This window comes from Solanum dulcamara, chromosome 9 (genome assembly GCF_947179165.1).
Source record: "Solanum dulcamara chromosome 9, daSolDulc1.2, whole genome shotgun sequence".
NCBI classification, from domain to species: Eukaryota; Viridiplantae; Streptophyta; class Magnoliopsida; order Solanales; family Solanaceae; genus Solanum; species Solanum dulcamara.
Window position 1 is genome coordinate 7,018,869 of NC_077245.1, and position 17,116 is coordinate 7,035,984.

Sequence of the window (17,116 nt, forward strand, 5' to 3'; positions counted from 1 at the left end):
TGGTACACACAATTTTTCATGTCGAGCAAGTGGCTTTTTTTACAAAATGTAAGTTTGAAGTCGCAAATTTGAAATTGAAATTCTATCATTTATGATTTTAGGTGAATTTGGTATTTTGGAATCAAAATTTTAGGTTGAAGTAGAAGTTTTGTTAGATGTGCTAAACAAACACAAATTTCATGACTTCTGAAATTCTCACTACTGTCCCACATATTAGTCATGAATTCATGATCGGTTGTTACACGCTACAAAAATATGTCTAACTGTAACAAATACTCTCTCTTGTTTTTTTCTAATTTTATGTCATACTTTTTGAACTAATAATATCTTGGGGAATAAAGTTTTAACAAGACATTCATAAAATAAGATAAATTATGGCTCCAGGAGTACAGCTTCACCTTCAGGACAATCGCCATGTAATCTATTTATAACTTATACTATATAGCACTTTGTTGAATACATGCTCTTCTTTCATATGACTGTGCATGTTCACAGAGGCGGAGGCAGGATTTGAAACTTATGAATTTTGGATTCTAATCTTTTTAACTATATATTGGGTTCTAAATTAATAATTAATAGGTACTTAAAATTCTTCAGGTGGTGATGGACAATGGTATTCTCAAAGTGACTTTATCAGTACCAGATGGGAATGTAACTGGAATCAGATACAACAGCATCAACAATTTGCTTGAGGTTCGAAATCATGAAACAAACAGAGGGTAACTCCATCTGTCATTTATTTAGCTTAAGTTCACTATAATCACAGTCGGATCCAGAATTTTGAGTTTAAGGGGTTCTGAATTTTAGAAAAAACCGTTTACTGAATTCTGTAATATAGCTAATTGACTTGTGCCTATAACTAGAACTCTAGCTCCGCCCTGACTACAATGAAATAAAATAGCAGCCTATTAGTCACATACTTGTGAAGAAGAAAAAAGAGATCAGATACTTAAAGTTCCACTTTTTTGTCATGAAAATGAATCAGCTAAATTCTCCTTGTGAATGTGAAAATGTGTAATGTTTTTCTCTAGATATTGGGACGTTGTCTGGAGCTCGACAGGAACTGCTGGAAAATTTGAAAGGTATACATATACATATATAGACAAAGAACATCAAACAAAAATCTTATTTTGTCAAACCAAAAGTGTTTTGAGCAATAAAATTATGTCACTTATATAATGTAGGCTCATATGCACAACATATAAGGTCATATTGAAAACAAATGATCAAATAGAGCTGTCCTTCTCAAGGAAATGGGATGTGTCGCTTCAGAACAAACTTATTCCCCTGAACATAGACAAAAGGTTGTTTTTTTTTTCTTTGTTTTCTTTTCGTTCTTTAAAAATCTGGTTGCATTCAAGTTTTAATTCAAGTTTTGATGCATCAACAAATCATGGGACCTGATTGGCGGACCTGGTCCCATGTTCGGTGTGTGTCACATACCAAATGGGAGACAGCTGTAAAAGAAACCATGGGACCTGATCGGGGCAAATCAGAAGAGACTACAAACCATGGGACCTGATCGGGGGACCTGGTCCAGCTGTAAAAGCTGCCACCACCTGCTATGGTTGGTGGGCAGCAGCTGGACAATAGAGAGGTCCAGCCAATCAGAAGGTACCATACCAGGTGTTTCGTCCATATTCTAAATACTATCTTTGAGATATGAAACAACTTAGTTTTCATACATCATTTTTTTACAAGGCAAAAGAAAAGTGGTGTGTGTTCTCAAAAGAAAGAACACTTCCTCAAGGCAGCAGGGACCTGATAGAGCTATTATTAAAGAATAGTTTTGGGTTGTTGCTTTGTTTTAGTGTTGAGTCTAGTGTACTAAACATTGTAAAATCAGTTCCTATCATATAAAGGAATATTGATTACTTCTCTTTGTATTGTCATTGTGATTTCTTTGCTAGAGTTAGCATTGAAGCAGTTAGAAAAGTCTACATTAACCTAGGAGTGGTTGTGTAGTGGGCAATAGTCTTATTGCTTAGTTTCCGAGTCATTGCTAGAGCTATCCTTGATCGGAATATTGAAGTCTACGTCAACTAGAGTGAGTTAGGGTAGTGGGCAATAGTCATATTACTTAGGTTCAAAGTCTTGTGATAGGATGTTGCAAGCATAGGGGTGAAGAGGATTTGTATCTAGTTACATAGGTTGTAATAGATCACTTTGCTCTTGCATCTAGTGATGATTGGTTGGAAATCCTGTTGGACAGGTCGTGGTTGTTTCTCACTTGAGCAATGAGTTTTTCCACGTAAAACTCTTGTCTTGTTCATTACTTGCATTAGCTGTCCGTTTCTTGAGCATTCTGTAAATTGACTGTGTCAAGGGACCTGGTCCCCTGACTCGTGTGGTGGACGCATATGTTCTATCAGTTTTCTTTTCGTTCTTTAAAAATCTGGTTGCATTTTTCGATTAGTAAATGGATTTGAGATGATACTTGATGAGTAATCAGATGGATGATGTTCAGGTTTATCATGCTTAAAGGTTCCTCGGGATTCTATTCTTATGCAATTTATGAACATGTAGAAGGATGGCCTGGTTTCAACCTTGATGAGACTAGGATTGCATTCAAGCTCAGAAAAGACAAGTAATACTCACTTTCTCTTCGCCCATCCATTTTTTATCCGATTGTCATGACCAATGGCGGAGGCGAAGATTTTCACATCTACTATATATACACTGATTTTCCTGCAAAGGAGGTTGGAATGAACCCCTTCCACTGCTCTAGCTCCCTCTTGGTCATGACAAGCAAAGTATATGCTAATAGCACTTTCTCAATGGCATATCCTTTTATAGTTCTCATACTTACAAAGTGATTAATTGTTTGTGTACATCATGGATACAACATGTCATATCTTATGTATAGATTCATTGGCAACATTTAAGATGGATTTTTTATTGTCTAATCTCGAACACCGATCGACCAGGTTTCGTTACATGGCCATGGCAGATAACAGGCAGAGATATATGCCCTTACCTGATGACAGGTTACCACATAGAGGACAACCACTTGCTTATCCAGAAGCAGTCCTACTTGTCAATCCCATCGAACCTGAGTTCAAAGGCGAGGTGCCTATTTTCTTCTGTCATTTTTTGAGATATAATTTAATTAACTAACTAAAATTGTGCTCTTGCCATAAGTTTGTTACTTTTGCTTACTTGTGCGAAGAGGCAATATTTCTAATTATCAATTTCATAAGGACTCAAGTGTTATTAGACTGCTATAGCGAAATGGATAGTGGTTTGATTCATCCGGTGCATACAGGTCGATGATAAATACCAGTACTCATGTGATAATAAAGACAACAAGGTCCATGGCTGGATATCTATGGATCCACCTGTGGGATTCTGGCAAATTACTCCGAGTGATGAATTCCGATCTGGTGGACCTGTCAAACAAAACCTCACATCCCATGTCGGTCCAACTACCTTAGCTGTAAGAGCTTTCTTCTAACTCATTACTTTTACCATGAACATTTTCATCAAGATGGATACATTAATTCACAACAATAGAATACTTTTCCGCGGTTATACATTTAGTCATTAAAAGTGAAAAAATTGTGATATTCTCAGATATTTCTAAGCCCTCATTACGCTGGGGTTGATCTAATACCAAAGTTTGCTCAAGGAGAATCCTGGAAGAAAGTTTTTGGCCCTGTGTTTATATATGTTAATTCTGTTAAGCAAGGAGAAGATCCTGTTGCTCTATGGGATGATGCCAAGATACAGGTTTAGCAGTGAAAAGATTTGAAATTTACTCCAATTTATGAATGTGCATGAAGTCAAAGTACTTATATCGGCTACTGATGCAGATGCAACATGAAGTTCAAAGCTGGCCTTACAGTTTTCCAGCATCGGAAGATTTTCCATCAGCAGATCAAAGGGGCAACGTTAGTGGTAGACTTTTGGTTCAAGACAAGTAAGGACATAACACTGTTCCTCTTTAAAATTGTATTCAAACAAAAAGTTAATATGATTTTCTAAAGATTTTTAACTACTTTTGATAGGTATTGTTAGGATCGAGAACTCGGATAATGCGGAATTTAGCCAAATAATGTTATAATGACAATAGCAAAGACAATAGTAAGTTGATAATAACGAAAGTAAAAGAGCGGAGGATTTTACTATATCAATAAGAGTACAAAATTAGAGTAAATACTCTAATTAATGCCAAATACCCCTAGAGAATAACCTCACAAGATCACTCCAAAGAAAGGGTTCACACAAATGTTTCCCAACACTAACTCTCTTACAAAATAACTCTTAATCAAAATACAAAGAAAGAAAGCAATGAAATGTTTTCATATGCTTCAAGGTGTGTTTCAACTAATAGCCAACTTCCCTATTTATATGGAAAAAATGGGTTGCTTCATGTCACGGATGATATCATTTGAAGATACAAAAATTGAACATCTTAGTGTGAATATATCAAATATTGTGGCTACCAAATCTTTGACATTTATGGTTGTCAAATGTGAACCTTATCAAGTATACCAAATCTTTGACAAATATGATTGCCAAATGTGAACCTTATCAAGTATACAAAATCTTTGACAAATATGATTGCCAAATTTCAACATTTGTCGCTTCCAAATCTTTGACAAACAAAGGCCACATTACAGGTATAAGAGTCATGGTCGTTTACCAGCAAATGGCGCTTATGTTGGGCTTGCTCGACCAGGAGAAGCTGGTTCCTGGCAAAGAGAATGCAAGGTATTTTTTTTGCTTATATTTATCAACAAATTAAACATGTTTCCAAAATGCTTGCATAAAACAAGCAAGAGGACTTCCAGTATACCGCTCCCAAATGATGATAATGATGATTGTACATCTTGAAAATTGGAAAAGAAAGTAAGTCTTAATTTTTTCTGTTTCAGGACTACCAGTTCTGGGCTAAATCAAACAACAGTGGATACTTCTCTATAAAAAATATACGTTGCGGTGACTACAATCTTTATGCATGGGTCCCTGGATTCATTGGGGACTATCTATATAAGACTCCCATTTCCATAACTCCAGGTACGTGTATTATTCTATTCAACTCCTATTCTTCAAACAAATCCTCTAAATCTCATGGATCGCGTGATACATGCAAACAGGTTGTAGAATTAATGTGCACGAAATCGTATATCAGCCTCCAAGAAATGGCCCCACATTATGGGAAATAGGCATACCTGATCGTACTGCTGCAGAATATTTTGTTCCTGAACCCAACCTGAAATTTATCAACAAGCTTTTCGTCAATCATCCTGACAGGTTATTAACCTACCTTTATGTATTGGACTTACTATTTGTTTCCTCTAGAGTAGAATACTGAATGATAAATTAACTCCAAGTAGTTAATACAATTCTGTTCTCTTTCTCAAATGTCATCACATGTAAGTATATGCATTGAGAATAACGTCTTCATTATTGTCTTTAAATGGAAGGTTTAGGCAATATGGATTGTGGGATAGGTACTCCGAGTTAAATCCAACGGATGACCTTGTGTATGTAATTGGAGAAAGTGACTACAGGAAAGACTGGTTTTTTGCTCAGGTTCCAAGGTAAGGTATTCAGCAATCTGATGAGTCGAAAACTGAAATTCTATGTTAAGTTCCTCGTTTCATCAATTTATCCGGACATTTTTGTACTTCACCATCAAATATGTTATGACATTTCAAAAGAGTATCAAAACCCCCTCCTTCTTCTCATCCCTACATCCACGTAGCAAAATTAAGCAGAAAACATCTTATGCATTTATTCTTTGTAGGAGAAAACATGACGGCACGTATCAAGGAACGACTTGGCAAATCAGATTTAAACTTGATTCTGTCAAGCAAGGAGGTACATATAAATTGCGCATTGCAATTGCATCTGCAACTTTAGCTGAAGTGCAGGTATTCCTATTGATGTCAACTCTCTCTGTTTCATTTTATGTATCTTAGTTTGATCGGATACAAAGTTTAACAAATATAATTAAGGAAGACTTTTGACTATTGTGATCTTAAAGTAAACATGTGTGTAATGTACAAAAATGTCCTTGAATTTTGTGGTCTTAAACATGTCATGTAGGATGTTGGAGTTTGTTAGCGGAAACGTGAAAATATAAAGAATAAGGAAGAACAACAATATTTAACTTGGTTCGGATCAGAATGATCCTACGTCCACCAGAAAACAACCGTCTTTATATTAACAAAGAAAGGGGAGAGATCCCAAATACAACTAAGTCAATTGTTCTATCAATTCTCTACTCTTCTAATGTATTTTGCAAATGCCTTAGAATATGAGAAAACAAGAGAGAAATATTTTTGAGGTGTTTTTCAAATGAATCAAGAGCTAAAGTTTACCAAACTTTCACCTACCAAGTTGCTACATTAATATTATCTAGAATCTTGTCAATTTTAACAAATCTCCACCTTGGCAAGATTCTCCATTTTTAACTTTCTTTCAGCAACTTTTGATTGTGTCTTCAACCTCAAATCTTACAATCTCCACTATGGTTTGCGTTCCGACCATGCGTATGAACAACTCCAGCCAAAACTTCTAAGTTTATTGGGCAATCCCGTTGTAAGAAACAAGAAGAATCAAACATTTGTTGAACACACTAGCTCCACCTAGCAGTTGTTCTCCCAGAGTTTGCATCAGTTGATGCATACTCCCGCCAAGTCCTTGCAGTGTGCAAACTTGACAAGTGGGACTATCTTGGTCACTATGTCTACAGTGTTATCGTCTGTGATAACCTTCTTGACCTTAATAGCTCTCTCTTCAACGACATCTCGAATGAAATGGAATCTAACATCAATATGTTTGGTGCGCTCATGAAATCTTTGATTTTTAATCAAATGAATAACACTTTGACTATCACATCTTAGAGTTGATTCCTGCTGAACCAAACTCAATTTTGCCATCAAACCTTTCAACCAGATAGCTTCTTTCACTGCCTATGTTGCTGCCATATATTCTGCCTCTGTTGTTGACAAAGCGACAGTCGATTGTAAAGTCGATTTCCAACTAACGGCACTGCCAACGAGAGTAAAGATGTATACAGTTATGAACCTTCTTCTATCAAGATTTCCTACATAGTCAGAATCCATATAATCGAGAACTGAAATACCTTCACTTTTTCGAAAGGTTAGGCTAACATCAAAAGCTCCTTTGAGATATCTCAATATCCACTAGACAACTTCTCAGTTGTGGACTTTCTTCTATCAAGATCCCCTGCATAGTCAGAATCTACATAACCAAGAACTAAAATACCTTCACTTTTTTGAAAGGTGAGGCAAACATCAGAAGCTCTTTTGAGATATCTCAATATCCACTTAACAGCTTCCTAATGCCTTTTCCTAGATTGGTCATGTACCTACTTATCACACTTATAGATTGAACAGTATCTAGACGTATGCACACTATAGCATACATAATGCTACCAATTGCGCTAGCATAAGGAACTTTTGACATATGCTCCACCTCATCCCCAGACTGAGGCGTTTGTAACACTGAAAGCTTAAAATGAGAAGCTAACGATATACTTACAGGCTTGCTCATCTGCATGTTGAATCTCTCAAGAACCTTTTCGATGTACCTCTTCTAAGAAAGATATACAACACCATCTTCCCTTCAAATCTCCATTCCAAGAATTTTCTTTGCAGCTCCTAAGTCCTTCATGTCAAATTCCTTTCTCAATAGTTCCTTCATAATATTTATCTCTGTGATGTTTTTAGCAGCAATAAGCATATCATCAATATACAACAATAAATAAATCATAGAGTTACTAGACATTTTCTTGTGATACACACAAATATCAAATGCACTCCTCGAGAATCCATGTATAGTCATGAATGCATCAAACTTTTTGTACCACTGTCTAAGGGATTGCTTCAAATCATACAAAGACTTCTTTAGTTGGCATACATGATCTTCTTTTCCCTTAGCTAGAAAACCTTCAGGTTGTTCCATATAGATTGTCTCTTCTAGATCACCGTGTAAGAAAGAAGTTTTGACATCAAGCTATTGAAGCTCAAAATCAAATTATGCAACCAATGCTAGTAGCACGCGAATTGAGCTATGTTTCACGACTGGAGAGAAAATGTCATTATAGTCAATTCCCTTCTTCTGACTGAAACCCTATGCAACCAATCTCACCTTAAATCTAGCATCTTCCACTTATGGAATACCTTCTTTCTTTTTGTAGATCCATTTGCATCCAACTGTCTTCTTCCCCTTTGGCTTTTCAACTAAGACCCATGTCTCATTTTTGTGAAGAGACTCCATCTCTGCCATCATGGCTAACCATCATTGTGCAGTATCTTTGCAAGAAGTTTCTTCAACATACGAAGAGGGCTCGAGGTCTTTAATCTCTTCTTTTGCAGCTACGAATGCGTATGCAATCAGATTTGCTTGCTCTAAAAGACATTTTGGTTTCCGTATTTGCCTTTTGTCTCTTCCCTTCGCAATTGTGTATGGTTCATTGACAATATGTTCTTCGAGATCTGCATCTTTTGATTCATCAACTTGAGTCTCTTGATCCTTTTCCTTGGTATGCTCTACCGATAGCTCTATTTGCTCGTTGTTCTTATTTCATGATAACTATACAAAAACTTTATGAGGATCAAGTATAGAAGATTCATCAAAGGTAACATCTCTATTAACTACAAATTTGAGTAAAGATAAACACCAAAGTTTGTACCCTTTTACTCCATCTACATACCCTACGAATATAGACTTTTTAGCCCTTGGTTCAAGCTTTCCTTCATTAACATGATAATAGATTGGACACCCAAATATTCGCAGATATAAATAGTAGGGTTCACCTGACCATACCTCATTTGGAGTCTTAAAATCAATCGTTGATGCTAGAGATCAATTGACAATATGAGAAGCAGTGTGAACTGCTTCAGCCCAAAACACTTTGGACATTTTAGCTTGTAAGAGCATACAAAGAGCCTTCTCAAGAAGAGTTCTACTCATTCTCTCGGCAACCCTATTCTGCTGTGGTGTGTGTCTGACCATCTTATGTCTTGCGATCTCATGAACCTTGCAGAAATTATTGAACTCTTCACTACAAAACTCCAAGCCATTATCTGTGCGAACATACTTGATTTTTCTCTCCATTTGATTCTCAACCAAAATCTTCCATTCTTTAAATGCTTCAAAAACATCATTTTTTTCCTTTAAGAAACGCATCCAAACCTTTCGTGAAAAATCATCAATGAATGTAAAATGATACCTCTTTCCTCCCTTCGATGGAAGCTGAGAGGGACCCCATAAATCTGAATGGATATAGTCTAGAACTCTTCCCGTCTTGTGCTTGCCAGTGCTGAAACTGACCTTCTTCTGCTTCCCTAGGACACAATGCTCACAAAATGCAAGCGTGCTTATTTTCTCACTGTTCAAAAATTGCGTTTTCTCAACATCTCTAATCCTTATGCGCTTATATGACCCAGTCTTATGTGCCATAATCTTGCCTAGTCATTATCAGATAACTGTTGCACTATAGATGCATTAACAAAGCCAACAATAGTGCTTCTTGCTAGTGTGTAGAGGTCATCCTCCAGCTTGGCCTTCAACATGATTAAAGAACGTTTAGCCATCTTTATTGTACCTCCCTCACTCATGTACTTGTATCCTTGATTATCTAGAGTACCCAGGGATATCAAATTCTTCTTTAGATCAGGAACATGATGGACTTCTGTAATAGTCTTCACGATTCCATCATGGCAGCAAACCCAAATTGAACCAATGCCAACTATTTTACAAGTTGCATTATTTCCCATTACTACAGTTCCTCCACTTTTCTCATATTTACTGAACCAATCTCTTCGGAATATCATATGCAGAGTACAACAAGAGTCTAACACCCATTTGTTATCATAGAATCCACTATTGCATGATGTTGTTAGTCATATTCTTCATCAGAATTATGTACCTGCTCAATAATGGATGCACTCGCCTTTTCTTTGGACTTTGACATAGGACAATCTTGTTCAAAGTGTTCCTTCTTGTGACGGCCCCAACACTCCACATTCTTCTTGTTCAGACGAGATTTTGATCTGTGCTTTGATTTGCTCCTTCCCTGTTGGCTAGTGCGACCTCTTACAAAGAGCCTACTAGCTTCATCTTCTTTGTCTCCTACAAAATACCTCCGTAAATCACAAGAGTTAAGTGCTTACCGCACTTGCTCAAGAGTGATAGGCGCCTTGATATACATCATTGAATTCTCTACATCACGATATTTTAAAGTCAATGAAAATAGCAAAGCACATGCAAGCGTCTCCTCATCCTTCTTAATTCCGGCAATCTGTAAGTCCATCACAAGTTTATTGAATACATTTAGATGGTCTTGCAACAAAGTACCTGACTCCATCTTAAATGTGTGAAGATGCCGTTGTAACAACATCCTTGTTGTAACCGACCGGTCCTGGTAAAGCCCTTTCAGCCTATCCCATAACTGTTTGGCCGTCTTCTCGGTACTTGTACTCACTTCACAGAACACGTTAAGTGCAAGAGATAGTTGAATTACACTCAATGCATCTCCTTCAATCTTTGCCTTGTCGAAAACCGATGTGTTATCGGGGTATTTTTCGTCAATAGCATGGATTGAACCTTCCATCCGCAGTAACGCCATCATCTAGATTTTCCAAATATTGAAGTTGTTGCGCTCATTAAATCTATCAATTTCAAACTTCATGGAACTCATTTTTACTTGTTCTTCTTCTTCTACTACTAAGTATTTGGAAATACAGAAAACCAAAGTAATTCTTTTCTGATGTGAAAGTTCAGACTGTGCTGCAACCACAAAGCATACTTAGACAGAACCTTGGCTCTGATACCAATTGTTAGCAGAAACGTGAAAATATAAAGAACAGGGAAGAACAACAATATTTAACTTGGTTCGGATCAAAATGATTCTACGTCCACCAGAGAACAACTGTCTTTATATTAATAAAGAAATGGGAGAGATCTCAAATACAACTAAGACAATTGTTCTATTAATTCTCTACTCTTCTAATATATTTTGCAAATGTCTTAGAATATGAGAAGACAAGAGAGAAATGTTTTTGAGATGTGTTTCAAATGAATCAAGAGCTACCTATTTATAGGAATAAATTATTGCTCTTGATGTCATTCATGACTTCACATTTTGTTAAGATGTCAAAGTTTACCAAACTTTCACCTACCAAGTTGCTACATTAAGACTATCTAAAATATTGTCAATTTTAACAGAGTTAAAGAGTTACTAAATATAGAAAGTAGCATTTTTTGCAACAAACTAAAAAGAAAAATAAGATACATAAATTGAAATGATTAAAGTATCTAATACTTTCTAAATGATCGAAAACAGAATCAGAGTTCAAACCAGGAAGTCCCTTACTATATTCTTGTACTTGCAGGTTCGGGTGAATAATCCAAATACAAATCGACCTCTATTTACAACCGGATTGATTGGAAGAGATAACTCAATTGCCAGGCATGGAATTCATGGATTATATTGGCTGTACAATATAGACATACAGGGAAATCTGCTAGTGCAAGGGGACAACACCATTTACTTAGGCCAACCAAGAAACCAAAGTCCTTTCCAGGGGATTATGTATGACTATATTCGTCTCGAAGCTCCACCAAACTAAGAAATGTTTCAGATTTCCCTTCTTCTACAGATCTCAAATAATTCTAATTCTAAGTAAGTAAATTGTTTAAGTGTTTGATTTGTATTACCAGTTTAGCATTAAGTTCTGGTTCGAGAAGCAATAAAATTCCACGTTTTAATGTATTACTTGCATCTGCATATAAGAAAACTCTCCTTCACATACTGTTGAACAAAGGATACTGTTATGATCCTACTGCAAGGTATGAGATAATAATAGAGTGTTAAAACAACCGCCATAAGACTTTTAACAATCCTTTTAAGCTACATAGATTATCCAAAATTTCCATAGCTACAGCCTACAAAAGCTAATAGAAAGAGAGGGATACTCGCCTTTTTTCCATAGCTATAGCCACTATGTTGCAAATACTTATTTGACCTTGAGATGGACTTGTAATATACAATAAGTCTATCTATTTTGATATCAATGGGACTGCACAAGACACAAGCGTGTCAGCAATCTCCTTGGGATGAATTTTGGACATTTGAGGATGCAACTGATTGCATGTCACACCCCAATTGATATAGACCTTAAGAATTTGTCCTTAGAGCTACGTCATCATCGAGCCCAAAAACGCACATTACGTGTAATGTTATACTATATTTTATAGAACTCTTCTTTTCTCCTACATTCATGTGAGATTGCCTAAGATGTTAATGTGCACCCCTTCATCAAAAGCTTGTCAGCTTAGAAACTTGTCAATTCATATTTTTAACCCAACTATTTACCCCTAAATTAGTGACTTGAAATAACAATTGAATTTGTTGATGTGGTTCAAAGACACACGATTGAGATGACCAAACAACGGCATTGTTAATGAGAAATTGCTTGTTAAACGTGATATATATATATACACACTAGTTTCTGAACACGTGCGTTGCACGTGTATCCAATGCTATTTTGTATAAATATACTAAAATCGTGTAAATAATCTTATACTAATATTGCAAAACATAATAGTATTAGTATATGATATATTTGAAATATTAACATATATATTAGTTATATATCAAAAATATCAATTTATTATTTTTAAGTGAATGGATGTAGGAGTCCGGAGCCAAAAGGGCTATTTTTTTCTACAAAATGCATAAATAGCCACTCATATTTTGAAATAACCAAAAAGGACAAATCAATGACATTATAGCGATTTAGTAAAAAAAAATTGATGCCGTTAAATTGTTTTAGAACATCGCTGCAACCACAACGTTTTTCCAAAAAAAAACTTTTTTTAAAAAAATTTAAAACGCTGCACTGGCAGCGATTTTTTTAATAATTTTTTTTAATGTAAAACGCTGCACTTGCAGTGTTTCTTTCAACAATTTTTTTTTTAAAATGTAACGTTGCACTGGCATCCATTTTCATTCAATTTTTTTTTTCAAAATGTAAAACGCTGCACTTGCGTACCATCAATTTTCTTTAGTCTTTTTTCCCCTTCACGAATCAAGATGTTTGGATTGATGGAGGAAAGTAAGGCAAACTTGCAAGAAACAAATGATAAACACGAAATTTCAAAATGAGGGAATTAATTTACAAAAAAGAAAAAAAAATAAGAGAAGATCAAACATCTTGATAAGTAAAAAAAAAATCCTAGTAAATTTTTTTGAACCATATCAAATATGTAAACAACCATGAGAAGTAGGGAGTAAAATTCCTTTATACCGTACGTGGATAAGTTTTTAATTTTTCCAAAACTTAAATTTTGGTATTAATAATGGTATTTATTGTCAATGTGAAGATGCAATATTCCTCTTAACAGGCTTTGATTGCACTATTCCAAAGGTTATAATATTGTCTCATATGTGAACAAAGTACCCTGCATAATTAGAGGATATAAGTATCATAAAGAATATGCACGTCAAAAGATTAGATAAGCACAAACATTAATTGATAAGAAATTTTTAACCTAGCATCTTGAGGTATCAATCTTTTATTTTCACTCTATGATGAGAACTTTGTATCTAATCCTATGGCTGTGGACCCAAACTTTCATTATCGTGTTTTATTTTGTGCTATACAATATCCTCTTCAACAACAAATAAGATGATGATGTTATGGAATTGAAAAGATCGATAAGCAATTGACTATTCACATGATATATAGTGATCGATAAAAATAAGGAATAAACGGTTGAAGTACGTGTAATAATCAAGACTTTTAGATGAGGCAGAAACACATACAAATTTTAAGCAAAAAGTTAATTAAAATAACAAAACTTGAGTTGTATAGAAAAAATATATATCAGGCAATCTGAAAGTACATATGCAAAGGGGAAAAAGGAAGCCAAGAAAATACATTCATGTACATTTTTGCTTGCTCACTCACGATGGATCTCAAACTTATAAAGCTCTCTTAATCTTTTCATCATAAACAAAAATATTTAATGACAATTAGTGGGAAATAGAAAGAGATTCATATCATGAATATAGGTATTTTGTTTTTATCATAAATCGGTTAAATATTAAATAGGAATATGATCAATTCATTATTCATATCCTGTAATTATGTTAGGTGCAGTTTCACTATATAGTCATATGGAAAGTTTTGGATTAACAATTATTTTACTTTTATTATACATATTAAAATATAGACAACAACTTAAATTTACTATTTAATAATACAATAATAATAATCATATGTATCTATACATTAATTAATTAAGGGTATTATTGTAGTAACTCAACTTTATAGGGTTATTTAAGTATTTCAACTTTCAACTTTTTTTGTTCCCACTTTTAGTAATATATAATATGATATGATATGATATGATATATATATATATATATATATATTGATCATGAGCGAATATGTTGATGTTGCACCCATGAAGTATGGAAAGTGCCAAACATTGGGAACTACCCGGGGAGGAGTTAGGAACAGGAACAAGGAGAAGCGAGAACCACTTTAATGGAGGAATCGATTGTGTTTCGTCCTTTGTTCCCCATAGCAACTGGGGATCAAAAAGCACCAAATTTGATGACTTATTAAGGGAAAGACGAAGTAAGAGCATGCTATTGGAGACGTTGCAACATATGTCGGGACGGCCTCCGTTGATTGTGTACGAACAAAATACGAATTCAAAGGTAGGGTAAGAAAAGGTTTAGCTAATGAAAATATTAACTCTTTCGGGAACCAGTAACGCATAAATCATGTCAAACCAATATATATATATATATATATATATATATATATATATATATATGAACAAAGAAATAATTGACAAATATTATTCTCCAGCGTGGTTGTCCAGCAACATCACCGAGAAAGCAAAGCATTCAGTAAACTTGAGAGCTTGAGAGCTTTTGGTTACAAAACTTAAGAGTAAGTCAGTGAGAATAAATTATGATAGGATCCCGAATTCTTTGGAAACGATTATGCTTTTGGATTTATTTTGACCGACCATCAAAATATTTCCAATCTTACATGTTATATTCATATTTTGGTGATTTAACAAATTCTGGCACCTTATAGAGGGACCTGGTCCCATGAGTAACATTTTTCCTGGACAAGAAAGTGGAGTACAACTGTAAAGCTGCAAAAGCTGCAGAGGTTGGTGGGCACTGCAGCAAAGGTGCCACAACAACAGGCTGCCTCGACCAATGGTATTGCTCCTAGAATTTTGGTCTCTCTTATGAAGAAAACATTGTAACAAAAAAACACCAAACTTTTGTAAATCAAGTTCATACACAAAGCAAAAGTCATTTCAAGGAAGAACGTTGTTCATACTCAACAGGGACCTGATCCAGCGTTGCAACATTTTTAGTTGGGTTTTGAGTTTTGTATCTTGTGCTTTTATATTGTAAATCTACTCCTATGTTATAAAGGACATAAGATACAAAACTCAAAACCCAACTAAAAATAAAGGACATAAGATCATTTCTTCTCTTATCTTTGTAGATTTGAGTTGTGGCTAGAGTTAGCCATTAAAGTCTATATCAGCTAGAGATAGTTGGTGTAGTGGGCAATAGAGTTATTGTTTTGTTGTGGCTAGAGTTAGCTGTGATGTATTGTTGAAGTCTATATTAACTAGAGTTAGTTGGTGTAGTGGGCAATAGAGTAATTGCTTAGTTTGTCTTGTAATAGAGGTGTTACAAGGAGGAAGGAATTACGAGTTTAATTCCTATAGGTTGCAAGAGGTTGTAATCTGAAACTTGGCTTGTTGATTAGTGAAGTTATTGGTGAAATATTGTGAGACAAGTCATGATTTTTCCTTCCTTGAGCAAGGAGGTTTCCACATAAACATTGTGGGTCATTTTACCTTCTGCATCTAACTTTATCATTTGGTTAAGTGGTTGTGTCAAGAAACCTAGTCCCCTGACTCGTGCTGGACTCATATAAGCCATCATTACGACGCCAGGACCAAGCACACTAAGATCATAGGTATGGTCCTTAAGGTGATGGGTGCAGCTTTACCAGATGAGCCATGTATGCTGAGATTGATATCGCCTTTAATGAATAACATTTAATTTGTCTTCAATCTCTACATGTCACCATCTGATACATCCAGCTATCAAATCTAGATTTTGACCCATACACCAACATCATCGTCTGCCCTCAATCATAGGTGTCACATGACATGATTCAATATTCTGCGAATCAAGCTAACTTGAAATTCACTTTTTTTCCTTTATTGAGTACTAGAAAAAATCTTTAAACATGTCCATTGGGTAAGTAATTTAACTACTACTCTAAAATTCCCAATATTGTCCCACATATTATAAGTCGTGATTTCATGATGATCAATTGGCAGTTGGCACACTCCACCTTGGCCACTCTTACACGGTAAAAGAAATATGAGTAATTGTACCAAACCAGTGTTGACGAGTAAGTTAAGTTTGTGTTTAGACCTCGATATAAAGTCATAATTTTTTAAATTAATGTTTAAACGTGTAATTTGAGATCATGATTTCAAATTCCTGATTATCCAAAAAAATATGATTTGGAATTTCAAATTATAATTTCACTTCTTTTTAAAATGTAAAACTTGATCATAAGTTTATATTTTTTAAAGAAAAAAAGACCCACCATTTTAAATTTTGGGAAAATAGACTCATGCTCTGTGTAAAGAGATTGTTCGTATCATGTGATAGAATTATTTTACAAAAATAAATAGTTACTATTTTTTAGTTACCAAATAAAAAAAACTAGTTACTATTTATGTTGGCTAGTAAATCTTTATAAAATTATATGTATTTGGAAGTTTGTAATCACAAATATTTATCTATAAAAGGAACATGGAGATATGTGATTTATCCTTAGGATATTGTGATATTTTGTTTATGAATTATGCTTTGCTCATTTGGTAAATTGTATAAGAATTTATAAAATTTTAATAGTTTTTAAAACTCGTGGGATTTTCATGTTTATAAAAAGATGCAATTTAAAAAATTCCAAATTACATGCTAAAAAAAACTTAACTTCAAATCATAATTTCATAGTATGTCCAAACGGCCCGTGAGGCTTACAATTTGCTAATATCAGCAAAGTTT

The 17,116-nt window shown here is 34.8% G+C and overlaps 1 protein-coding gene across 3 annotated transcripts; it reads left to right on the forward strand.

Annotated features, from left to right (window-relative positions):
• The first annotated feature begins 326 nt into the window (after nt 1–326).
• LOC129902814 (probable rhamnogalacturonate lyase B) lies at nt 327–11,752 on the forward strand. 3 transcript variants are annotated; one of them, XM_055978223.1, is made up of 15 exons: nt 327–416; nt 598–719; nt 1,032–1,082; nt 1,185–1,304; nt 2,468–2,587; nt 2,928–3,069; nt 3,266–3,436; nt 3,574–3,729; nt 3,813–3,919; nt 4,623–4,713; nt 4,878–5,019; nt 5,100–5,256; nt 5,430–5,546; nt 5,753–5,879; nt 11,373–11,752. In XM_055978223.1, the coding sequence occupies exons 1-15, from the start codon at nt 375–377 to the stop codon at nt 11,607–11,609; spliced, it is 1,902 nt and encodes a 633-aa protein (XP_055834198.1). In that variant the 5' UTR covers nt 327–374; the 3' UTR covers nt 11,610–11,752. The 3 variants fall into 3 exon arrangements, with proteins under 3 accessions (XP_055834198.1, XP_055834199.1, XP_055834200.1); XM_055978224.1 differs by having other exon boundaries at nt 5,436–5,546; XM_055978225.1 differs by lacking the exon at nt 1,185–1,304.
• The last annotated feature ends 5,364 nt before the right edge of the window (nt 11,753–17,116 follow it).